Source organism: Sciurus vulgaris, assembly GCF_902686455.1.
Source record: "Sciurus vulgaris genome assembly, chromosome: 5".
Lineage (NCBI taxonomy): Eukaryota > Metazoa > Chordata > Mammalia > Rodentia > Sciuridae > Sciurus > Sciurus vulgaris.
The window spans coordinates 8,785,975-8,813,140 of record NC_136465.1 but is presented as its reverse complement, the minus strand read 5'-3'; the positions used below and the strand labels follow the sequence as shown (position 1 = coordinate 8,813,140).

Here is a 27,166-nt window from a genome sequence, read left to right as displayed (position 1 = left end):
GAAATTTCAGATTATAAGTAAAGTTTTATTGGAATACAACCAGACTCACTTGTTTAACTTTTTTTTTTTTTAATGGTCTGCTACGCGAGGCCCGTGCACACCTCCCTTTGTTAACTCCAGGACAAGAGGGTGCAGTGTGCCATGTCCAAGTATTTACACTGGTGGTATTAGATTATAGGGGGAAACGCTCACCTGTATTATTTTTAAATTGACTCGAATGATTAAGGAAAGCAAGATCTGGAAAACAAGGTGTCACTGTGCTTTCTTGTTTCAGCCAGTTAAGCTGATGGGCTGCAACCATGACACAATGTGTTTAGGCAATCATGTCACCAAATGACCAGCCTGACACAGGGCCCTGTGTGCAGGGAAGGGAGAGTGTCTGTGCCCGTGGCCCACTTCCTCGTGGAATTATCTCATGGGCATGGGTGGACAACCATAGGACATCATCTCCAGCAGCCCCAGAGATGGGCAGGTTACTGCCCTCTGCTCAGGGCTTCCCCTCTGTGCTGGATTAGGTGAGAAAGTCCTGCAACAGGAGGCTGCCCTGACCAGAGGGACACACAAAAACAAAGACAGGCTGCAATAAGGCCAGCTTTTGATGGTGGAAATTAAATCTGACCATTAACTCTTTAATTCCCCAGATTAATCAACCATACCACTTAAAGCCCTGAACTTTGAAGCACATAAATAGCTTCCTGTGAACACAGACTCCAGATATGTGAAAAAAGCTATCAAGCCAAATTAATTCAATCTAACTAATTAGAGAGCAGGAAGTTCTTTCAATTATTTTATGTGCTGTCTGAGAAACACACTTGAATATGAGTGCAGATTTCATTAATTGCAGTTCATTATTTTCCAGATTCGTTACTAAACTTGCATCAGAAGGTCAAAGACAGCAATTTTGTCAGCTGCCACCTCTTTCCGTGCAGTATCTTTGCATTTCTGGAACTCAGACAGAAATTGATTACAACCAGAACCAATCTCCATAAAAACAAGAAATCCAAGTCTTTATGAATATGTTCAAGCCAAAAGAATTTGTAGGTTATGAGAATCTTTGTTTTTAAAGGAAGTAACTGTTAACTTCAACTTACAAGAAAAGATCCATGACCTTTTCAAATCAATCAGATAAAATACAAGTCCAGGAAAACAACAGCATCTTGACCCAAGAACCTACTGATTCCAAAGAAAGGTGAACAGACCTTCGTCTTTCACTAGATTCTTGAGCTCACGTCTGTGTACCTCATGTGAAGAAGGGAACTGAACACATCGGCCTGAAAATGTCAAGGACACTCTGATTAAAAGTACCTTTTCGATAATAACTATTCTCTCATTACACAACATATGCTTCTCTTCCACCTGATTCTCCAATGGAAATGAGGAATGGCTGGTGCAAACAGGACCTCCTCTGTCCTGGTCCTCACCGAGGCTGTTTTATATTGTCAAAAATGTTCAGTATTTTAAAAAAAACAGGAGTGGCATGAATCCCATGGATGCATTTTAGAGAGCACTTTGCTGTCTATAAATCACTGTTGTTCTTGTCAGTTGTCACAGATCTGTTTGTTAATTTCATCTCTACTTCTCTCTCTCTTAACCCATTGTATGGTGAAATGGCCCTTCTCAGGCTCTTTACCTCCTAGGATTGAAGAGCCCTGAATGTTTACATGGTCAGCTTCAGTCACTGCTCGATCAAGTTGTGAACAACTCCTTTAACCCTTCCACACTGCTGGTGGTGCCTCTGGGCACTCTACTTCGGTGTGACCCTTCCACACTGCTATTGGTGCCTCTGGGCACTCTACTTCGGTGTGACCCTTCCATACTGCTGGTGGTGCCTCTGGGCACTCTACTTTGGCGTGACCCTTCCACACTGCTGATGGTAACTCTGGGCACTCTACTTCGGCGTGACCCTTTCACACTGCTGATGGTAACTCTGGGCACTCTACTTCGGCGTGACCCTTCCACACTGCTGATGGTAACTCTGGGCACTCTACTTCGGCGTGACCCTTCCACACTGCTGGTGGTGCCTCTGGTCACTGTACCTCAGCATGATACATATGAAACCACATATAGTACTCTAAGTGTCATCTGATGACACAAAGAGAACCCGGTGGGTGTGGGTGTGTAGGGGAGATAGTGTGGGCATCTTCACAGGACTGTCTCAAAGAAGGACGTTTATGTCTCCAAACTAAGCTGGGATAGAAACATTAAAAGGAAGTGTTATGGTTTCCACCTCTAAGGTCCCCTGAAAAGTTCAAGTGTTAGACACACAGAAATGTTCAGAGGGGAAACGATTAGCTTATGAAAGTGGTCATTCAGCAGTGGATTGGTCCATCTGATGGATTAATCATTTGAATGAACTACTGGACGGTAACTATGGGCAGGTGGGGCATGTCTGGAGGAAGTAGGTCACTGGGGGTGTGCCTTGGAAATCATATCTTGTCCCTGGCGCGTTTCTCCTCTCTCTCCTCCCTCCCTCTCCTCTCCCTCTCTCTCTCTCTCTCTCTCCTTCCCAGCTGCCGTGAGTTGAGCAGATCTTCCAGTTTCCATCATGCACTTCCATCATGATGCTCTGCCTCATCTCAGGCTCAAAGCAATGGAGTCAGTCAACCACGAACTGAGACTCTGAACGCATGAGCTCAAAATAAACTTTTCCTCCTCTAAGTTGTTCTTGTCAGTATTCTGGTCACAGCAACAAAAAGCTCACTAACACAGGAAGTCATCCTAATTTCTTTCATCATAGGTGGGAAATGGAAAGAGAAATGGTTTTTTAAATGATGAGCATGTTAATGAACATAATCCATTTGGTTACCATGTACTGTCTCTGTGTATTCTCAAATCATTTGGGGATTTTGGTTTTGTTTTTTTTGTACCATTTCACATTATAAAACTTAAGTAACGTTACTATTTATTTACTATCTCTAAGTCTTACATGATCTAACAATATTTATATGCTCCTGTACTGTAGAATTAATTCCATTGAGGCATATGCTCTGATCTGCATTCCCTCCCCCGCAATACTGGGGCTTGAGCCCAGGGGTGCTCTACCACTGAGCTGAATTCCCAACCCTGTATTTTTTTATTGTGAGATAGTGTCTCACTAAGTTGCTGAGGTTGGCCTTAAACTTGCAATCCTCTGGCTTCAGCCTCCTGAGCTGCTGGGATTACAGTTCACCACTGCACCCGCCCCCCCCCCCCCACTGATGTGCATTCGATAGTATTCTCAACCTCTAAGTGTCTAGTCATGCTTACTTAAAGATCATTTGTGGGAAGCACTGAAATGGGTGTAACAGGCATCTGCAACAAGTAAAAGATGATCAGAATGGAGAGGAAGCCTCTGGGTGCTGGTGTCTCACCACACTGAGGCTAAGGTGCACTGCTAGGTGCCTGAACACGGTGCCTGCAGAGCCAGGCAGAGGACAGGGTCATTCAGCAAGGGTCATCAGCGTTTGTTTGTTTGTTTGAGACATCCTCGACTGCTGCTGCAGAGGAAGGCCATGGGCATGATGTCAATTTACGTCTCTAACGTAGCTACCCATGTCTTATTCTCTTCAGCAGGAAATCTCCTTAGAGGAAGTGAGGGTTTGCATAGTTACTGGATTCACAGAGCTGAATTGTGCTGCCCTGTCACTCTGTGGCAGGAGTGGTCTCTCCCTGCAGCTGACAGGACTCTGCTTTAGTCCCCAATGATGCTCCACATTTGGTGACTTGTATGCAGATGGAAGGCGTTAAGAGGTGTGCAGAGGATAGCTAAAATGATTTTATAATACTCACAAGGATCTTGATATCCCAGGCATGTTAAAATCAAAATGAAAAATTTAGAAATGAATCTGAAGTCCTTCATTTAAGTATCTGTATACTTCAGTCAGACAACACACTAATAAAAGGAAAAAGAAACTACCTTGGCAGAAAAAACTGCCAAGGAATTCCAGCAATGTTAACGGACAAGAAGCAAAGTACACTGATAATTCCTTCCAAAAAACAAACAAAAAAGGCATTACTCATATGCTACTTTGGTAGAAGTACGGGATTGGGTAAGAAAAAGTTCCACTATTTCACGTCCAGGAAAAACTTGCATCCCTCTGGCTCCCCACTGCAGACAGGACCCTGACAAGGCACAGAGTGGTGACGCACTTCTAAACGAGACAGCATCAACAATCTCAGGCTGCTGAGCCTGGAGGAGGCCCAGGAGAACCAAAGACCACTTCCCCCAACCTCAACGCCGACACAGAAGCTCTAAGAGAGACACTGGAAAAATCACCTTGTTCTTGCAGAATCCACAGGGCAGGGGAGTAGAATTTTTTTGTCAGAACCTCAAATTGTAGGTATCAAATCTGAGTGCCCAGTGACGAGGACTCCATCACAGTGACCATTACTAGAAACAACCTGGAGCAGGACATGTCCAGCAGGCCACCCAGCTTTCGTGGCTCTTGTGCTTTCCATAGAACTCATGGCTCGGTTTCTAAGGACAACCCAAGTAGGAGAAGCATTTACACTGATGTCATTTTCAACAGAAATTTACTTCTCACAGATTTTTACCAGAGACAGTCAGTAAAAATGAGCCTGAGCATCTCTGATGAACTGAATCCCAAACGAAAAGCTAAAGTTTTTCTCTCTTCAGGAATATTCTTTCTTTTTTTGGTACTGGATATTGAACCCAGAGATGCTTTACCACTGAGCCACACCCCCAGCCCCCCTTTTTTTTTTATTCTGAGACAGAGTTTCCAAGTTGCTGAGGCTGGTTTTAACCTTGTGATCCTCCTGCCTTAGCCTCCCAGGTTGCTAGGATTATAGGCGTACACCATCCTGCCTTCAGGAATATTCTCTAATGGAACTTCTATTGAAGAAAGTTCATAAATAGGTCTGGATGTCCTGAACCCCGACTCAGCTGTGATTCTCTCACCTCTAACTATAAACTGGTCTCTTCTATCACTGAATGCCACTGTAGTCTGATATTACAATCTATACAACGTGAATGGTGAGCCAACCAGACATACTTTGTATCTTCTACATGCCAGGCCCCAGCCAGGGCACAGGAAGCCCTGTCCTCAAGGGTTACATCAATAAACATGTAAACCTAACAATAACCCCCAGTAAGAAGAATCAAGGGAATATAGTGCATGTGTTTGGTGGAGGCTGTTTTAGTTTGGCTGATGAAGAAACACCACTGTAAGCTATGCCTCCTTGAAGTGGCCTTTCTTGTCCCAACGAGAAAGGTAGGATACTCTGCAAGAGGCTAGGGGCCCAGCAAGGACGCCGGAGACAGCATTCCCAGCAGAAGGAAAGAGAAGCATCAGAATTCTTGAGACTGATGTGTTCATGAGATTAAAAGGTACAGATACAATTTAACGGAGTGACTGAAGAGAAGAAAGGAAATCAAGATTAAAGGTCCACGCACCCACCACCGAAGAAATTAAGGTTTTATTCTGTTTCCAAGGAAGGTTTCAAGCCATGGACTAATGTAAGGTTGTGAAAGATCATTGGCTGCCCTGTAGCAATAGAGTAAAGCAATGGAACTGAATGAGGTGGAAAGATATAGGTATGCAGCAATGGTCACCTAAACACTAGAGGCTTGATCAGGAAACAGTCCCAGGAAAGGCCCCTGAGGAGGACGGAAAGGTGGCTGCTGGGCAGCTGAGAGCTTTATGCTGGTACAGTCAGGGATGAGGGCAGACAGTGCCCTTGAGAAAAGGAAGACCCTTCCCCGAGTGGTGTCTTCACAAACCAGAGGAAAGTTTTAGCATGACCACTGGACATCTATCCTCATTAAGACCAGTTTCAGTGCTGTGTTTTCATGTATTTTGGGAAACATGAAATATCTGTTCAAGGCCAGTTTCCTTAATACCTTTGCTCACATGTGCTTAAAAAATACACCTGAGTAAATGAACAAAAACATCTAAGAAATCTTCCAAATACTTCCAGTTAACTTCTCATTCTGGACATGACAAATTATAGTTCTCTTTCCCTCACCACAGATTTGCTTCTAACACACTGCTGGTCCTTAGGCATCCAGAAAACCAATCACTTACTGCCAGAACAGTAAGTGTATAAATAAGTTCCCATTGGCAAGGGCTTTGGTGTGCTACATCAAACAGTGTGACTCTGCACAGTGTTCAGCCACAGGAAGAAGTTGTGCTCCATTTGTGTACTATGGAGCACAACTGTACTCCATTGTCATGTATAACTAATTAGAACAAATTAAAAAATAAAAAACATATACCATTAAAAAAAAACTGAAAACACCATAAAAATAATGGTAACCATGGTGGGCTAATCCCATGACTTTTCAAGGAATTCCAACTTCCTTCAACCTTTAGATTACTGCCTTCACTGAATGGCAACTGAAAACAGTGGCTAGTCAACACTACATGATAAGCATCACCTCAATGTTCATCAAAATGCAGACCAGACAAGTGTCTCCAGGTAGGCTGTGGGCTGTGTCACCAGGGCAGCCTGAGAAAATGATTTTTTAAAAGCTACCTTAGTAAATCAGACACTTCATGCCTCTTAATTCATGAAACACTGATGGGGAAGTTGAGAGCACACTAGTGCACAGGACAACAAACCACTGGGAGAGCCTCAGTGACCAGCGAGCACCGTTCTGTGCCCCAGTGAATACAGTGTAAACACTTCCAGAATCCCGATGTGTAAGTCTTTTCATTCACTCCATGTGTGTGCTTATGTGTGTGCTTACATATGTGCTTACCGTAACGCTGGATTTAATAAATTACATACCAACCCAGCAGCCTTATACAGCCCATTCCATTTCCCTTAAATACACCTTCATAAACTTAGAAAATTCTTATAAATAGTTGAGTCTCCAACAACTACTGACCTGCAACTTGAATGTATCAAAGAATATGAAGGTGCCAATGTTAAAAACTGCCCCCACAATGGCATTTGCCCTGGGGCTTCTGAGTGAGAATAAGTAAATCCTTGTTTATTACTTTCTACTGAGTTAACAACTATGTAAGGCTAGAAACTGCATTTCCAATGGGGTTCCCGTTCACCATTACTGCACTGGAGCAGTTTCCTGCTGGTTTGGAAATCCTTTAACATTCTCCCTAATACTTATTCTAGGGTTGGGTAGAGAGTTTGAAGAAAAAAGGGAAACAAGTGATTACTTTTAAAGTAAAAGAAGATATTATCCACAGTAGAGGTAGCAGAGGTTGAGAGGAAAGGACAGTCATGATATAAAATTATTAGAAAAAGAGAAATGAAATCAAGAATTAAAAATAGAATCACATTTTCTACTTGGCAATACACAAACAACACTAAGTGCACTTCATAAATTTTACTATTGTTGCTCTAAGTGATATTACCATAAATCACATTAGTAGCGTACTTGGCATTTTTTAAAAGCAGAAAGGATGGAGCGTGTCAATAAGTTTAAACAGCTCTGTTATCTCTAAAGAGAATGGAAGAGAAATTATCACAAGCTCTTACCAGGTTTGAAAGCCCAGTTCTAATGCCCCGTTTCGCCATCCCCCTCCCTCTAGCTCCAGCGAAACATAGGGAACCACTCTCCAGAAACCTAGGTGAAAAACACGCACTGCTGCCTTCTTGATGCTTTTTACCTGATGTGCAAGAGGAGATGGCTGTTTGCCCCTTCTGTCATCGCGGACAGGAAAAAGGGACTTCAGCAGCTTTGGCATCTGTGGCACCAGGGATTTTACTGGATTCAAGTAGGAGGCTGCTAGGCTACCAAGCCCTGTCAACAAGATTGAAAGGCAGAAGATAAAATAATGACACAGATATTTCTTTCTTGTGAATTTGCCAAATATTATTTGTAAGAAAATCTAACAACATAAATTTTAAAAAGGCATCCTGTAAAGACTAAATTAAAAATAGTGTCACCAGTTATCCTCAAACACAAAGGTGTTTCTACTACCAGTTATAGAGCAGTAATTTGGGGCATCTAGAAGGTTCTAATATTGCAGTGCTCCTATCCGTATCAGAAGGCGACTCACCCTGAGTCCTTGTCAACAACTAACATCTGCCCTGAAATCAAAGGGGACTCAGTATTTAAGGGACGTAACTGTAGCATTCAGGTATACCTCTCCTTACAGACTTTAGGCTTTTCAAAGTCAATGACTAGGTCTTACTCAACTCTAGTTTTTCATAAGTATTTACTAAAGGAAGATGATAAACTTGAGTTTTTGGGAAAATGTTGGTATTCGGCTATTTTTACAATAGAGAGAGATGTCTGAACTATCTTCTTACCTGCTGTCAGCTACCAAAGGCTAGGGTGAGAGGTGCAGATGATAATCTGTGATGTAGTAAGATTCTTTCCCTTTACTAACTTATAGGAAAGTCTACTCCAAATCTTAAGTGGTAAAACACCACATCCACATAACAGCTTAAAAAGAGTGAGCAGCCACCTAGAGGAACTCGCGTGTTCTCCCTGAACACAGGTGCATAGCACACCCAGGACTCACTCCACACTAACCAAGAGGGCTCCAGGTTTCCTGGCAATGCTGTTGGTAAATGGGCTGATGCAGCTGTAAGGATTCCACAGTTTACCCAAAGTAGTGTAATGTTAACTATGAAAAGTTCAGGACATATTGCAATCACAAGAGCAACTACTAAGAAAGTAAAGCAAGAGATGGCTCAAACGCCAAGAAGCACATTACAGCTGAGCTTAGAAAAGTAAAATAATTTACAAAAAGCAAAAATAGAAGAAAAAAAAACAAAGCAAGTTCAAGATGACTAAAGTTCCACAAGAACTAATCATCTCAAGGCTGAGGAAAAATTTACAAGCCTGAGCTCTAACATTCTATTTGGAGGATGATCCATAACTGAGAATCTAGTCAATAATCAATCAAAGGCTGCATGTATCAAGGGACGAGGGGTGAAGAGATAGGAGCACAGGCAAGTCACACTGATCATGAGGGGATAATTCTGAAATCAAGAGGTGGGTGCTTGCAGGCATGTCACATTACTTCTATGTTTGTAGGTTTGATAGTTTCCACAAAAAAGGGTTTTCAAAGTGAGAGCAAAATAAAAACTTTAACTTTGAAAAGAAACAGAGTTTATTACTAAATGACAGTTGCTGAAAGAACCGATAATGGATATGTGTCACCACAAAGAAACTAAACCCAGAGCAGAGTGGCACACAAGACCAAGGATGAGCACAGCCCATCGGTAAACCTGTCAATCAAGTCAACACAGACTGCAACTGTGAAGACAACACCAACAGCTACTTAGGGAATTTAGAACTAGGTGGCACCACAACCCAGCAACTTCATGCCTGCGTATTTACTTCAGAAAAATGTTCACAGCAAGACCTGTACAAGACTAAGCATTCTTTTTAGTAGCCCAAAACTGGAACACTCGAATGTTTGTGAGCAGGAGAAATGATTAAAAATGTGATAAATTCAATTGTGATAATGAGATATTTCAGCAGTAATAAGTTCATTACTGATGCCAGCAACAATATGCAAGACAAACACATGTGCTGAACAGAAGAGCCAGAGGCAAAGACAGCGCAAACTGTTTCGGTTCACATGAAACTGACCAAACAATCTCCAGCAGTCAGAATACTGGCTGGCTACAGGGAGTGGGGCTGATAGAATCATGCACATTCCTATGGGTTGAGCAGGGTGTGAGCTACACAGGTCAAACTCATTAACTATGACCCAAGTCAAGAAAATAGGAGTCGACAGAAATAAGAGCTTTTGTCCGATTTAGCAGCTTTTATAATCATGTCCAAGGACACCAAGATGATTTTAACACATGCACAGACAGGAAATATCAACAAAGAAATTAAAACCAAAAAAGCAACAGCAAACGGAAATTCTACAACTGAAAAGAACAATAGCTGAAATAAAAAATTCCCTGTATGTGCTCAAGAGAACACTGGGAATGGTAGAAGAAATTATCCAATGAGAAGATATATGAGATGAGATAAAAAGGTTAAAAAAAGAGGAGGAGGAGGAGGAGGAAGACGAACAATAACACAGATGGTGTGAGCTACACTTTCCACTGCGATCTCAGGAGGAGTGGAGACAAAAGAGGATGGGGGGACACTTTTAAAGAAAACTGGCTAAAAAATTCTCAAACTTGTGAAAAATATCAATTTACAGACCCCAAAACACTGGTGAAATCCAAGCAAGATAAATACTAAGAAAACTATACTAAGCAATTCACAGCTGTTAAAGACAAAGATAAGGAGATAATCTGGAAAAAAAGACGTGGGGGAAATGACACAATTGACGGCTGAATTCTCAGCATGGAAGGACCTGGAGAAGAGGAAATGTCTCTGAAGTGCTACAAGAAAAAAGCCAGCCACCCAGAATCCTCTATCTGGTCAAAATAGCCTTTTTAAAAAGGAAAGGAAGGAAAAAAAAAAAAAAAAAGCCCAGTGAAATAGAGACTTGAGAGCTTTTCTCTTCAGGAAAACTACACTACGAAGTACTACAGGTACCCCTCAGGCTAAAGAAAAATGAAACTGGACAAAAACAAGGTCTTCAGAAAGGACTGGACAGGGCCAGAAGCAATGGTCATGGGGGCTGAACAGATCATGCACCATGTCTACATTCTCTTAAAAGACAAACAGCTGTTTTAAAGTAAAAAGAATATCATTGCAATTTTATAACATCTGAAGACTGAAATAGTCAAGGGTCAAAATGAATTTAATTAGGAAATAGGAACACCCCCAAACATACACAAAAGAATTAGCACACTACTCAGTAATACATGGTTCACAGAATCGAATAAATTTTGGAATATTCCGAGTAGAATGACAAGAAAGGACCTGACTACACATGTGAACGACAAAGAGAAACTCATAAAACCAAGGAAACAGAAAATAATAAAGAAAATTAAAGTCAAGAGTTGGTTCTGTGAAATTATTACTTCAGATAAACCTGTAGCAAAAGTATTTAGGAAACAGAAAAAAAATCAATCATCAGCAGAATAAAAAGAAGGAACCACACAGGTGATGCTACAACTCTGAAAAGAACATAAGTAACGTGGTGTTTATGCAAATAAATGTAATAACCTAGATGAAATATAAAATTCCTTGAAAAATGTAACTTGTAAAAACTGACTCAAGGAATACAAAAAATGAAATAACCCTATGTTAACGAAACTCAAGTCATAATTTAAAATCTTCCCACAAAGAAAATTTTAGGCCCAAGACAGTGTCACTAGGGAATTCTGTCAATTATTTAAGGAAGAAGTTACACCAATCATACATCAATGCTTCCAGAAAACAATGAGGAGAAACATCTCCCAAGTCATTTTATGAGGCCAATGCAGTCATGATACAAAAACCTGACAAAGACATGAATATGAGAAAATAGAAACTTGTAGATATTCACCACAGAACACACAAAGAAATCCCTAACAAAATAACAAGTAGAATCAGGCAATAGAGGGGACACTATGCCAGGATCCAGTGGTACTGCTGAGAGGAACGCAGGATAGATCCAACATTCCAAAGCCCATATAGCTCAACCCATTAGAACAACAAAGGGGAAAATGGAGATGGTCATTGTTAGAACAGTGACAACCCAGCAAGAAATTCTGGCAGAAACTCGTGAAAGATGCTCAGATCTCACGTCAGTGATTAACAAACGAAAAGATGACTTACCTGGATCTGGCGAGTGGTTATTTTGGGGACCAGCAGAGAGGGTGGGAGGGACTGGAGCTATTCCTCTGGAAACTGTTGTTTGGGATACATCCTGTTGACTTTCCCACCGGCCCTGGTAGGACAAAATTGGTCATTTTGTTTCATATTAACAAATTAACAAACAAATTAAAGACAGTCAAGAAAAAACCCTGTTATGTTACTACAGCCTTATTCTCTTTACAGGATCCAAGCTGAATCATGGAAGCACTTCACACTCATCATTCCCCTGATGACGATACCACCTTGCAGGCGGATGGCCCAGTTCACAGCCTGCCACTGAGTCCACCCTAAAATTCTGTTTTTTACTGAAAATAGATGAACAGATTAGAATATTTCTTTTGAATCAATTCTCCCCTAAGTTCTGTTTCTGAAGCTATTCCTGATTATTACCTCAAGACCCCTTTATCACTCTGCTTTGAAACTGAAGCCCAGGAACAGGCTCTGTTGGAAGGGGACTCCTTCACCTCCTCAGGACCAGGTGTTTCCACCTGTTCACTTAGTTCATGCAAGTACAAATTCCAAACTGCATAGTACCAAGCCTCACATTTTTCATAGATCTTAAATTCCTTTTGATCCTCTGATGATTGCCCAAACTTCTTCACTAGGGTTTAATTATGGTACTGAATGTTAGTTTAAGCTAGCATTTCACAGAAGAGTGAGCCTACTGGTTAGCTTGAGCTGTCTTGATACCACCTGAGAAGCAGAAGGCAGAACCGATTGAGCAGGCAGGCCTCCTAGGCTTCTGATGGGCATCGGGGACCTATCTGCTTTTAGCAGCAACCTAAGTACTGATCATAAAATCAATAAGCCCTAAGTGATCTGGATCATGTTTACCTCCAAGAATGCCACTGTTCCCTAGGAATTCACTCAGCACTGACAGCATTTAAAAATGGTATGATGTTCAGCACTCAAGATGAGGCCCAGAAAACAAGGGACATGGACATTGGAGGGGAGATGGACCCTAAACACTGCAATGCTGGAGTGTTTACTTGCCTTACTAGGGATCCTATGCTGATTTACATACTTTAATGCTTTCCTAGTGCTTTTTTGCATTTAAATTTAATTATCTGTCTGGGAGGCTGCAGCTTTGTGTATCCTGGGATATCACAATCAGATGTCTGAACGCTAAGGTCAATAGTCTTCAGAGCTTCACAGAGGAAGAAAAGCCTCATGCTCTGTTTACAGTGCCAAATTCATACAAGTTGTTCTGAAGACAACTTACTTAATTTGAGAATAAATTTATTTTCACTTTCTTCCTTGTTTGGCAGCTGACGTGGCCCAACTCTGTCCCTTAGGAAAGCTAAGTAGCATTAGCAAAGTATTGGAGTCAGCGCTGGGATTATCTGAGGTAGAATGGTCCTGCGACCGGGCACACTAGGGGCTTGGCAAGCTTCTGGGTAATGTTGCCAGCAGGCACTCCCCCACATGATGCCACCATCACATCAGAAGGAAACAGTAACTCTTCCTGCCTCATACCCAAATATGCCAATGAGACCACCTAAGAGACCAGATGCTGCCTGAGCCACACTGCTGGCCCTCAGACAACGAGAGGGAGACATGTAACACTTGTGCCCGGCCACCTTCACAGTCAAGGAAGCCTGGAGGAACCTTACAGACTGCCTGTTCCCAGTCTTGCTGCCCAGAGACAAGAATCTCCAAGGGGCTCTGATTCCCAGAAAACAGGAAATCTGTTGATACACTTCCCTCCTCCCGCCAATGCCCACAGAGCTCTGGGAGATGCTTCAGAGATCCTTCACTGTGCAGGCTTCTTTCTTCCTGCACAACCCATCCATTCCCTGGCCACAGGTGAAATCTGTGTCCAGGGTGTTGCTACACATACTTTCCCCTGGGGACAGGGGAGTGCAACCTTTATAATAAATTTGCTACACTTAGCTGCTCTACAGTTTTCCTCCCTTCCTTGCAATGTTGAGGGAAGGAAAAAACAACCAGTTGAATGCATTTCAGAGGGAGATGAACTCAGCAGTATGGATAAAAAGGACTTTGAAAGACAAAGAACTGCTGGGTCTCTTGAACAGCTCAAATCTAAAGGTGAAAGAGTATGATATCTTTTCACTTCTACCATAGCAGCATGTACCTACACCACCTGGAATCTCAAAAGATCAAACTCTGGTCTCTTTCTAGCATTCTGCACGTCCGCTGAACTTCAGAATTGGCTGCAATGGGGAGATACAAGAGAGAAGACCCTACTCCATTTGGATCTCCAGATGAGCTCCATGACTATCAGGGATTCTCTGTTCAGCAGGCAGAAACTCAAAGAAATAAAATCCTCTTCCAGATGGCAACTGGCAATCATTTGGAGTTAGCACTATGCTCAGAGGCAGGGCAAAAGCCTGCGAGGCCCTCAGCAGACGTGTGGACATGGCTTGGTCCTTGTGGGCACCTACAGGTTTCCTGTCCCTATCTCCTCCCCAGATAAAATGCTTTGGTTTTTCTGTAAAAGGGTCTGATTTTGGTGAGAAAACTGACAAAGAGGTAAATAAAGAGAAATACCAGTGACATTTCAGATCCAAAGGTAGCTTCTAATGCAACTAAGGAAGTGACTCATGTCTGGCATCAGCCTACAACACTGAATGCTGAATAATGACAGTTCCAGGGAGTGACGGTGCCAAAACAGCTCCGTTTTGTTAACTGAATACCACTCAAATTATTGACTAATTTCAGTTTCATCAAAAAATTCCAATCAGAAGATGACAAATGCACCACCTTACTTATTAAAAATATAATTTCCTATAAACTGGCTTTAAAAATAACACTATTTTTGTTGACAGCTTTCTTTGCATTGCAAAAGACCTCAAAACCAGTTTTGAGGTGGAAAGAGCAGCAACAGGCTTAAATTAATTTTGCACTAAATATCTGTTGGTAGATGGTCATAAAAAGCCTGCTAAGTTTTCATTATACTTATGAAAATCTCCTCACAATAATGATGAAACATCCAGTAACAGTAAACAGCAATATCACTTCAACTAGGGATCATATTTTATATTTTTAATTGAAAGACTTATCTCAGGAATGATTTTTTTTAGACCATAGGTAAAATTAAAATTTGGAATAATTGAATCGTATTTATATTTTTAAAGATTCATTAGTTTATTAATTCAATCTTGGTGGCACTCAAAGAAATCCCAATTTTCATATGTGGGAGCATCAATGAATAAGGGCATGCCAAACAGGCTGGCCTGGGTCAAAGTGTAATTAGGCCAAACCGTGAGTTTGTTTTTAGGACTTTTTTACTTCCTCTCACCCCAATGGCCCACACCCCCCCAGATCCCTCCACTCCTGCCTCCTGGTCACGCTTTTACCGTCACTCTTGCTCTCAACAACTCTGCTATGATATTAACTGACGACTAAGAGGAGAAGGGAGATTAGAAGCTGTATGGTGGCTCTCCTGGTCTCTAAATACCACGTCCATTAACTGGAATGCTCTCAGATTAGGGGGTGTGCTGCACAAGACAGCACTTTAGGTTCTAACCTGTGGTTCTGACTCGTCACCCATATCAGGGAGCAACACATGGACCAGAAGCAGAGAACCCAGAAAGAGCCTCGTGTAAGTCTGCAAAGCAGATGTAACTAATGGAGATATAATGATCGGTGATTTCAAAACACATCTTCAGGGTTACCAAGCCCATGGCTATATTTATACAACGGTCATATTTCTGACTTGACTCTCCTGGACATTAAATACTTTCATGCACAGAAACCAAGATGCCCAAAATTCTGGGGCCAAACGAATGCTCAGAGCACTTCTGCCAGATTTCTGCTCCACCTGCCGTTTCTTGTTCCAATTATTTGCATTATTTATTTAATATGAATTAACTCCAACTTCTTACATTCCAGAACCTCCTACAATGATAAGATGCCTTAATTCCTGTTTCTGTTTTTGTTTTGTTTTTTGACAGATAAATACTTTTACAAATAGTCGGGGCCAGGAATCATACATACTAATTACTAAAGTCATTTTTACAAAAGCCTAAGTGCTAGTACAGTGTCCAACCCAGATGGCCTATGAAATCTACATTGAAAAATGCACTTGTATTCTGAAAGTAAGAGCAAGCATGGTAAGGTTGAGATAGCAGGATAGTACTTATATCCTGCTCATTAGGAAAACCTAATGGATTCATTACCTCTCCCTGGATCTCTGAAAACTGAGGAATGCAGGTATTCTTCAAAAGATAAAAAGAGACAAACTTGAGTTTTTTTGAGATTTCTAAAACAAGAATTTCTTCAGCAATCACTCCTTCAGTAACAACAAATTAAGGATAAAGCAATTAATTGGGAAACCCCTCAAAATACCTAATAGAAAGGAACAGAAACTTCTGGTGCATTCATAACACAGTTTTATTTCGATGCAATAGCATGTCATTTAAAAGGCCAGAACAAGCTTCTATTCCTTGCTGCTTTTAGGAGGAAAGATTTCTTTCCTCACATTTCTAGTGAGAAGATATAACTTGAAAAATGCTTAATAATTGGGCTGGGGATGAATATTCCAGTGGGAGAGTGCTCGCCTAGCATGCATAAGGCCCTTGGGTCTATCCCCAGTTGCATTAAAAAAAAAATCCCCAAAACTTTTATTTCCTAATAACCTTTTAAGATGTCCTACCTTAGGGTAAGACGACTGTGGGTATCTTCAGTGGGAAATGGGGGCTGTTTTGCTTTCCCCACTCAAGCAAGTCCGCACAAACCCCTTGGGTGGAATTCCTAGCCTCCATCACCTGCATGTTCCTAATCTGTACACAGGCCCATCCATAATAATCTGTCCAGGAACATTTCTCCTTCATCTGGTCCCAGTGCAAAAGCAATAGTGCTCTCACTTTAGCCTGTGGACCTTCATTACCTCCTGACCTGGACAGGAGGCAATGACCAGGAGCTGACTACAGGCCAGGTGTAACCTTTCAGCTTCAAAAGAAGACAAAAAGGTGCTTCCACTGTGGAACTGGGCATGCCGTTGGGACTGGCAAGTGGCACCCTCTGGTTTTCCCAGTAACACTTCTCTGCTGCTCAGAGGGGGGACGGCTACAGTCAGGGTGGATGTGAGAGGACAGAGACTGAGGACTGCAAACTGCTGAATACCCCAAACACAAGCAAGTCCTTCCTGAGCTCTATGGCTACAGCTCAAGAGCTATGGGAACAGAGAGGGAAGAGCCAGACCCTTCTCTCCACACTGGCACCACAACATGAACAAAATCTGAAGAGGAAATGATACTTTCCTCTTCTTTAGTTAGTTACTCAGGGACCCCAAGAAAATCAAGAACTAAAGAAGGGAAGGAAGACCCTAGCACTGAAACAAAAATGTGTAATATTCCATTTTAAGATGAGGAAAGTGAGGGGAGACAGGAAAGACAGTAGGAAGATCTGGGTTATATATACTTCCCAAAAAACACAGGAAGTCATGCTTTTTATTGTAAATATATTTCCCTTAAGATAATATTCTTTACTCACATTTAAAAATCACTACACAAACCAAGTGTAGTGGCACACACCTACAATTCCAAGGGCTTAGGAGGCTGAGGCAGGCGGATCCTGAGTTCAAAGCAAGCCTCAGCAATTTCACAAGGCCCTAAGCAATTTTGTGAGACCCTGTCTCTAAATTTAAAAGTGAGGGTAGTGGGAGGCTGGGGATGTTGCTCAGTGGTTAAACACCTCTGGTTTCAATCTCTAGTACCAAAAAGAAAAAGAAAAAAATCATTATACAATCAAGTCTCCAAGAATCCTGCTTTCTTCGGGTCTTAATCTGAACTAATCCAACGATTTAGTGTTCTAGCATAAATGAGAACTAGAGCGCACTAGACCCAGGTGCATGTAGTTCATGTAGTTCTCGGAGGAGAGTACTTTGTGTGTACATGTGTGACTGTGTGCGCGTGTATGTTTAGGTTACTACTAGTAGGTTACTACTAGTAACCTAAATCTTAAAAATGAGTCCTTCAGGAGCTGAGGCTGTAGCTCAGTGGTAGAGCACTTGCCTAGCAAGTGTGAGGCACTGGGTTCGATTCTCAGCACCACATATAAATAAATAAAGGTCCACTGACAACTAAAAAAAGATATTTAAAAAAAAATGAGTCCTTCATTAACTTCTTTTTCACTGTCCTTAAGATTTTATAAGGAAATGTCAAATATACAAAAGAAGTATAGAAAAATTAACAAAGAACAGGAAGAGTAATACATAGAAAGCGCATGAAGAGCCCATTCAGCCATAATGATTGCCACTGACAAGCCCTTCTACCTCCTCGCCCCTGGTGATTCTGAGACAACCTGATACCATGCCACCCACACAGCAACACCACTGCCAACCCCAGGGCCGCATCATCATCAGGGAGCATGTGCACACAGGCCAGCACCAGCACTGACCAGGTCCCTTGGGAAAAACAAGCACCAACTGTGATGTGTGGCCTCCCAGAAAGACAGCTGCAGGGACCGCCAATCTTTCTCAGGTAAATGATGAGTTTCTATTGCTGAAAACTCTGTCATATGTGCAAAGCTGCATTAACAACAAAATAAGCAAATTCCAGCTAATGAAATTTATGTTCCCTGATTTTTCTTCCTTCTAACAAACACTATTAACTTTTAAGTATAATTTTCTTCTTCCTCAACTTTGAATCACCATATCAATACTTCATTATTCAAAATCTGATTCGAAACTCCTTTTCTGGCAGAAAAAAAAGAATACTATAGATAGAAACATGAACTTCAGCAGAAAAAAAAATCTGTTTAATCCCAGCAATTAGAGGGTGCTGTCGTACATTAAAAGAAATGAACTCTAAACATCTTCCAGTAAATGCCACACAGTGCAGAGGAATATGAGGAACTCTGGCATGCAAAGTTCACCTGGGAAAGGTGAGCAGATGGAAACAGACCAAGACAGACAGAAACAGCGACCACCTTTACCTTGTTGCTGCCCAGACTGAACGATGGGATGAGGTCTTGCCGGCTTCCAGACAACTGAGAAGAAACGGGAGGTGGGGATCAGTCAGTCCTTCAGGTGTGAAAGCATGAAACAGTTTAGTCTGAGAGCCACAGCGAGCTGGCAGGTTGCAGACTAGTGCTGGGATGGGGAAACCCCGAGTTGGTTCCCAACAGTGCTCTGGTGGGAGAGTTACATCAGACCAGGACATGGGCTCGTGCTGAGGCAGCACCTGCTGGCCTGAGCAGCCGATGTTTCACGTGGTGAGACTCTCCTATTAAAAGGACACCAGGTTACTGGGGTCCCACCAGGGCCTGAGCCCTTTTTCTGGGTACTGGTAGCAAACAGAAATTCGCAACTATTTTAAACTGTACGATCCCAAAATGCCACATCTTTGCACGTATCAGTGTAGTTTAATACAGCATTTTCTGAAGGAATGAGAAGACATTGACCTTAAATTAAAGTGGCATTTCTACATGTCTGAGAGTGGTCCTAATCTTCCACCTGACATCAACGATGATATCCTTCAGCAGCCCCACATGCCCCTTGGCTCTCCACGGCCAAACCCTCCGTGTCACTCACTCCCCTCCCAAACACAACGGTTGAGGCCAGCTGTTCTTTCCTACACACTTGTAATGTGGCCTTTCTTCATGTTCAGAGAGGACGAAAGTAGTGTTTTTCATATCCACAACTTCATCAAAAATGAGGAAAAAGAGATAAATCTTGGAGACACAAGCATATTTATTTCTGAAGAATTCTTCTCATATTTAATACAATTTATATATAATTTATTAACAAATTATATCTATGCTTTTTAAAAATCAACTGACTTAAGCCACCATTATGAAGCAAAGCTAATCTGTTTTACTCATTTACCCCAAATGGTGTGCAAGCAATCTGTGTGTAACCTACTCCAGACTTCTCAATTTAAAAATAATAAACTCCAGCTCAGGAACCGAGCTGGCTTGCCATTGGCATGCAGCTAGACTAGGCTCAGCTCCACAGACATCTGTGGCCCCACAGGCTGTGCTAGCTGTGGTGACAGGCAGACCAGGGGGAACAAGTGGAAGGCATGAGGGGGCGCCCTCAGCAGCAGGGTGGAGTGAAGGAGGGCCCAGGCTCCCCTGGGGAAGTGGAGGGAGTGCTACCCCAGGGCTCGAGGCACTCACGGTTAGCCAGTAAGGAGGAGAGAAAGGGTCCTGGCTGCCTTGCAAGCAGGTTACTCACTCTGTTCACATTGGGAGAGCTAATACTCCTCCTGTTCAGCTTGCCTTTCCCCGTCAGCTGCTCCTTCACTGCCACTTCCTGAGAACCGAAATGCACACAGGAAAGGTGTGTTAGACATGCACCCAGAGCAACCCTGTGTGCAGCAGGCTTCCCTCTGCTTACGTGAGGGCTGTCACTTGGCACAACAGAATGACGCCATTTTAATCACTTGGGCCATTCAAGATTAACTAGAGTTCACATGCAAACACACTGTGAATTCAGAGGGACAAACACAGGACCAGGCCAAGGAAGGGCACAGCTGACCTGGCGCAGGCGATCCAGAGTCAGCAGGTTCTCTACGGCCAGCACACTCCGCAGGTACTTTTCGATATACGCCTCTGAGTCAGCAGAAGCTGGGTTCTCCACGTTGGCTGCCATCCTTGCTAAAGCTTCCCGCTCCTCCACGCCCTGGGCCTCCTGGAGAACAGAAGACTGCACGCTGAAATCAAGGAGGCACAGGAGCCAGTGCTCAAGGAGCTCTGTGATCCACACTGAGGTCTGAATTGACAAATGGAACTGATTCAAATGTTTCCTTTTAATGCCAGCTTGGAACTCTGACTTTTCCACAGAAACGACGCAGTGGCAACCAGGGCAGCAGGCTAAGGTGAAAGGCTATTGCCCCGGGACTCCTCAGGGAGTGGGCCTGCCCTGCTAGACACAAAGACCCAGTGACCCCAGCAGGAAGCAGATGCAGGAGAGTGGGAACAGAGCTAGGTTATAGTGGTCACTGAGCAGCCTATCATAGAAGGCAGAGCTTCCAACACCAGTCTCCATCCTCACCCTGGGTTGCAGTGTCCACAGGTTCAAAGCCGGAAGGAAGTACAGTGTCAACTTTTACTGGCCTACTCTCAAGTACAGTCCTTCCTACACCTCCGAATGAGCTGGCTGTGCATGTGAGTGAGAAACTCTCCAGTCTGTGAATGTACTTGATCTTATTAATGTATTTCATTGATCCAAGTAGAACATCTTCATGACAAATTCTTCTCAGGGAAAATCAGGTAGTATTTACTTGTGAGTTTCTTATAATAGTATCAAAAACTACACAATGCACATCCAGATGCCACCACATCCAAATGCCATCAACATAGGACAAACATTTTATACATAACTAAGGAAAAAAGGAATGCCAATTAGTTTTAAGATACCATCAGTTATGAGGCATTCTAACTTCAGAGATTTTTTAAAATTCTAAATGAGTCTTAGAACAGATCAAATATGGAAGGATTCATCAGCTGGCTTCAGTTCACCAAGATACTGCCTCCTAAATCCTCCTCTGGGCCTGTCATAACCATGAAGAGAGGAGTCAGCCATGATTAGTGAAGGAGGCATGAAGAGGCCTTGTGCCTTGACCCCTGGAAGCACTGACGACTCCCCTCACCAGCCCACACAGGACGCACGAGTGGCTGCAGGGAGCAGAGTTTCATAGAGAGAGATAGAACCTGTCTTGTTGCTGTCTGGCCAGGACCACTCCTTTCCTTTTTTTTTTTTTTTTTTTTTTTTTTTTTTTGCGGTACTGGGGATTGAACCCAGGGCCTTGTGCTTGCAAGGCAAGCACTCTACCAACTGAGCTATATCCCCAGCCCAGAACCACTCCTTTCTAATGTTTTCTGTAACCTGGAACACAAGGAACATGTGGGACTTTTTTCACATAATCAAACCTAACTTTTTAAAGGTTCTTCTCATTTTATATCTAAGTCTAATCTTCACACAAGCTTTAAATTTCCCTTTTCCTTCATCATCAGGATTTGATACTGTGGCAAAGAGGCTCTGCAACTCAGATGCTCAGCTGGCTATCAACACCTCATCCCATGAGGGTATATCTCTCTCCAAGCTGACTGCCCCAAGTGTCTTCCCTTTTAAAACTACTAACTGAAAAATAAAAGCACTTTTTTTTTTTTTTTTTTTTTTTTTTTTTGCGGTGCTGGGGATCGAACCCAGCACTCTGCCGACTGAGCTATCTCCCCAGCCCCCTAAAAGCACTTTTAAAGAAAAGACAGAGGAGGGAGCTGTAAAGAGAAAAGGAAAAGATGAAAACAGTTCCGAATGCTGTCCCTATTTCTCTGCCACAGGTAAGTCATCTATAGAATAAGGGTCCAAGACTGGAAAAGCAGAAAACCTTTACACACAGGGAATAAATGTTAGGACTCCAGCTAAACGTGTAAGTTTACTTGTTTTAAATCTTACAAACGAATGAAGCAGAGAGAGTGATTTACTGCAGGCCAAAGATTATACAGTGGGTTCAACTCTGCAAACATCTTATTTTCTAAATGCTCAGGAAGTTCCAAATTAAACAGCAAGTAGTTAATGTTTTTTATCTAAGTCTAACTTTAAAAATCTGGAAGAGAACCACTGGACACTGTTGGAGAGGAGAGTTAGTCTTGTAATACAAGAGATCTAGAGCGAAACTCAAGCACTGTGTAGTCTACTTGTTCCCCTCTCAGAGTCTGGCTCCTGCATTAGAACATACATTGCCCACCTACAACTCAAACACGCAGCAGAATCCATCAGCAAACCCTGAGGTATGGTACGAAGATCAAGATGCAGTGCTGATGGGGGTGGGGGTTGGGCCTCCATCCCCACCTCTTCACTTCCCAGGAAATCTGCCAGTTCTCATTCCCCCTTTGACAGTGAGAGAGGGAGAAGGAACCACTCCTCTTTGTGTTTTCAGAGTCCTCTTTTGAGGACCCACACTTCTGCCCCTGCAAGGGATACCTCCATGCACAGCCCAGCAAATGAAGCTCATTCAGGAGTTAAGTGCTAGGAAGTGTGCACAAGCCACATCCTCCGCACGTCTCTACACCACGTCCTCAGAATCATCTGAATCCTCAGAATATCTCAACTAGTTCAAAAAGGGAAATAGTAAAAGTGGTAGTAAAATATTAATACTTATGTAACAATCACAACAGCAGCTGTGACTTGCTGCCTGGTACATGGATTACATTTTACACATACTGTGTCATTAACCCTTAAAAACAACCCTGCACAGAATGTATCACTAACCCCGTTTTGAAAAAAAATTAGGTTCAAAGCAATTTACCCAAGTTCACTTTGCTAATTAGAGACAAGAACAAGACTTGTTTGATTACAAAATCCAGCACAAATCTCAACACTGGGCTAGGCTGCTTCCCTGAGGGTAACACCATATCACTATTGTCTGACTTCTGTTTGCATGAGCAAAAAGGTGCTGAGATGCTTTTCAAAAGAAAGTTCTTTAACAAAACACAATCTAGAATTGTTAAGGCCACAAATTCATTGTGCTATGAGTTGAGATTAGGAAATTCCTCCAGAAACCTCCAGCATTTCCCTAAGTACACATTTTCATTGAATATGCATTTCTTGTGTAGGTGAACTTTCAGGGAGTTATCACTTAAGTTCTTATTTTTAGTATATTCAAATTGCATATGATCCTTCACCTCTGGAATATTGGAGACAATTTCAAAGGTCACTCCACATCCAGGAATAGAGCTTCGATGAGACATCTTTTTTAGGAGACTTTGAGCAAAACCCTAGAGAAAAACAAAAACAGAAGATAATGTTTTCTGCCCAAATACTGGGTTTGCATTAGCACAGAAACAGCAAAAAGGATACTGTGTTCATTTTGACAAAGTGAAAACAGCACATTTCCAACGTAAGGCAATGAAATCCACACCACTAAGTACAGCTTCCTCAATGTTCTCTCCTGCACAGAACCAGCTGACTAGGAGCCTTCAGGGTGACAGGTCCCCTACTCAGCACATGCAGACCTGAAGTTGAAAACTGGCCCCAGCATCTGGATAAACTCTGCTTCAATGCTACAAAAATAAAACACAACAAAATGACCTTCCAACGAGGATGTAAGCAAGGACTGGTGAAGCCATACTTCTCCCTCCCAGCAAAATTCATGGACATTTTGTACCATGAATATTGACAAGTACAGGCATTAAATTCTTGACCAAAGCAGGATCATTATAAAGAATGATTTAAGAGTGCCTGGTCATTGTTTATGCTGACTGCGCTCTTTGCACAGTTAAGAATTGAACTGTTGAATTAATGCATAGATGACTCATTTGGAGATGCTGCTAAGACTGAACATCCTGTAGAGGTTGAAGAGAGCAGCGATGAGGGAGGAATACAATTGGTGAATAAAGATAAGGATGAGAGAGAAAAAGAAATGGGCATGCAGCCCTTTTCCCCATGCAAAACAGAAAGCAGAGACAGCAAAAAATAAAAAACCCGAAGGAAAGAGAAAAATCAAGTCTTTTAGTCTCAAAAATACATAATTTCACAAACCTAGTAAGAACTTATTTCCCAATCAATGATCTGTATTCAATTTTTAAAAGATCTGAGCCCCTCAGAATGCAGAGACCATCTACTTCATCCTTCACACCTGGACTCTGGTCTCAGTGTGGAGCCAAGGTCAGGTCCACTGTAGGTGGTGGGTGGCTCTGAGCTAAATCTGAGCTACTGCTTCTTTGTGGGTAGTGGGGGCAGTGTGAATGCCCTTGTTATCGCACTCTTTTATTTTCTATTTGCATGGAATTAATGATGCTAACTTGCACAAAAGGGGTCATGTGGAAGTTCCTGTTCTTGCTGTAAAGAAGCAACATATAGCAATGAAACATCTAAGATGGGAAAGAAAATGCACATCTTAAAAATACCAGGAAGAAAACTGGCAAATCATTGTCCTACAGTAAAAACAAACAGTGGAAAATGGTCCCTAGAATGTGCCCTCTCTGTGGGGGATGCTGCAGGGTGGGTGGCCATGCCAGGCAGGTTCAGGACCTGACAACTAGGATGGGCGATTTGGAATGGAAAACCATTCTTCAAAATGCTCCTAAGAGGGGGGTGGGAGGGAGGCAAGAATGGAGGAAGGAGGAACTGTATAGAGGAAAAGAGGGGTAAGAGGGGTGGGAGGGGTGGGAGGGGTGGAAGGGGTGGTGGGGAGGGAAAAATAACAGAATGAATCAAACATCATTACCCTATGTAAATGTATGATTACACAAATGGTACGCCTCTACTTCATGTACAACCAGAAAAACAAGTTGTACCTCATTTGTTTATAATTTAAAAAAAAAAAAAATGCTCCTAAGAGCAGCTTGTCTCCTTCAAGCCCTTCCAGACTCAAGAAGGGAGGGAGACGTGAGTGTGCTTGGAAGACTCAAGTGTGCATCTGTGGCTCACCCTGTGGCCTGGGTCTTATGGATGTGGGACTGGCAGTTAAAGAGCTGTGATTTCAACAACATTACTGCCAGTCTTCATTTCAAAGATTGATATCAGTGTGACATTTAGAACTAAAGATTAATTTTTAGGGGTGGAGATTACATCTAGGAGTCTGTCAACCATGACTGTGCTCTTTTAAATGAAAAGATTGATTTTCATCTGTCCTCGTTTCAGTCAGTTTGAGAACGCCTCACAAAAGGAGTGAGACAGTTAACTAGGATCCGAGGGTCGACCTCCTAGATCCTTACATTTGAAAAGCCATGGAGTCTAAATTCTCTGCTAGACGTTCCCTCCTAACCCTTTGCTAGGCACAAGGTCCTTCGCAACCCAGCTGGTACCACATGGGAAGCCACACTCCTTGGCATGGGGCCCACTTCACCCTGCTGCGCTCCCCAAGTCCCCCAGCAGCCCTGGCCCTCCCTCAGCACCTCTGCACAAGTGGTTTCCTCCTGTGCCTGCCAAATGCCCTGTTGGTAAGGTGCCAGCTCAAACCCACACTCCTCGACACAACCATCCCTCCCTCGGTCTGAAGCCTGGTGTCTGGCACATGGCGAGGCCCACTCCTCAGCGCTCAGCACAGCGCAGGGCAGCCACCTGCTCTGGGAGCTCTGGTGAGGCTACTCTGGCCCTTTACAGTCCCATACCATTTCGTACTCACCTTTTTAACCCAAAGACAAGGACTGCAAGGGAAGCAAGGCCTGGAAAGAGAAGGGTAAGCAGCCTATGCTGATAAACTAATGGCTGATCTGCCAGGAAACAGCAAGAAGAGGCAACAGGACCACTGACCCTGCCCTTGACAGGGCTCTGAAGCGCCCAGGAGAACGGCTGTAATTGGGGAATCTACCCTAAAAGGGATTCACTGTAACAATCAAATATTAGTTAGAAGGAAGTCAGAACAACAGTTTGGGGACTGGAGAGAGCATGGTGATGGGACAGCCACTCACCTAGACAATGCCTGGACAGGCCAGAGGGACTGCTCCATAGCCCTGGTCACAGGCGGGTTGTGGTGAAACACTGTGGAGCATGAGTAGAGTCTCACCTGCCGGCCATGAACGTGGACACAAATCCTTTTGCGTAAGACCAGCTGCATGTCAGCAGGATGGCTAAGCTGGACTGTCACTCGCACAATCAGGAACACACGCTCATCCGCAGGCGTGCCCTTGCTGAGCTGGGCACAGCTGTGCACTGCGGAGTCCCACGAGGCCTCTGCTTTCACCTGCAGAGAAGGCAGGACAATGCACTGTGCTTTTCTCCAAAGAAACCAAGACCTTCTTGGCTTGGGCTAAAGTCCTCCTGTGAGGACACCCTGAAAAGACAATGGACGTGAGGACATGGCCTCCAACACCTTAGGCTGGAGAGCAGGGAACAGACTTTCCTGGCTGGCCAGCTTGCTCTTTTATTATTATTATTATTATTATTATTTTAAAAAGCACTCAAACATCAAGGAAAGTAGCAAGTCAATACAATGGACTCCTATATGCCTTTTGAGATCCACCTATTGTCACAATTTGGTCAATTCTGCTTTTCTTTATCACAACAAACACACATATACTATTTTTGCTGAATCACTTTTGAGTAAGTGGGAGACAGCTGCCACATTCAGGAAATTTATCATAGATACAATACTATCATTTATTATGTAGCCTGTATTCAAATGTTTCTCTTTCCCAGCCCCAGATCACAAGTTGCATGTAGCTGCCGTATCCCAATAGCTAACTTAACCTGCAACAGCCCCACAGTCCTCGAGGAAGGGCCCGCCTGCCCCCCATCCTACTGCAGCTCAGGTGCCAGTGCCCAAGTGTGTTCTCACACAGGATTCCAGTTCTGCGCCATAGGAACATGGCAGCTTTCCTTCCTGATACACTTCATGATGTAATTTTTCAAGCATATTAGAAAGTAGGGAATAAATCCCTAGGATATACCCATCACACAGATTCTACCATTAAAATCAAGATTCACCACGCTGCCTTCATCTATTCTTTTCCTCCTACTCATCAAGTCTTTATGAAATAACTTTAAAGAAAATCCCAAACGTGGTGCCATCTGCTCTCCCTATACTTCAGCAGCATCAACTTCCACCTCAGGGGCTGAGAACAGGACGGCTCCTGACCACTGCCGGCTGACACTGGCCACACAAACACAATCCTTTGCCAGAA

The 27,166-nt window shown here is 42.9% G+C and overlaps 1 protein-coding gene across 1 annotated transcript in view; it reads right to left on the bottom strand.

Annotated features, from left to right (window-relative positions):
- KIF13B (kinesin family member 13B) overlaps window positions 1-27,166 on the bottom strand; it is a 156,616-nt gene that overhangs the window by 15,794 nt on the left and 113,656 nt on the right. Inside the window, 7 exon segments of the mRNA XM_079139992.1 lie at window positions 7,572-7,705; window positions 11,591-11,702; window positions 18,530-18,583; window positions 19,773-19,850; window positions 20,076-20,228; window positions 23,225-23,317; window positions 26,050-26,226. Of these exon segments, the coding sequence (XP_078996118.1) occupies window positions 7,572-7,705; window positions 11,591-11,702; window positions 18,530-18,583; window positions 19,773-19,850; window positions 20,076-20,228; window positions 23,225-23,317; window positions 26,050-26,226 (801 nt within the window).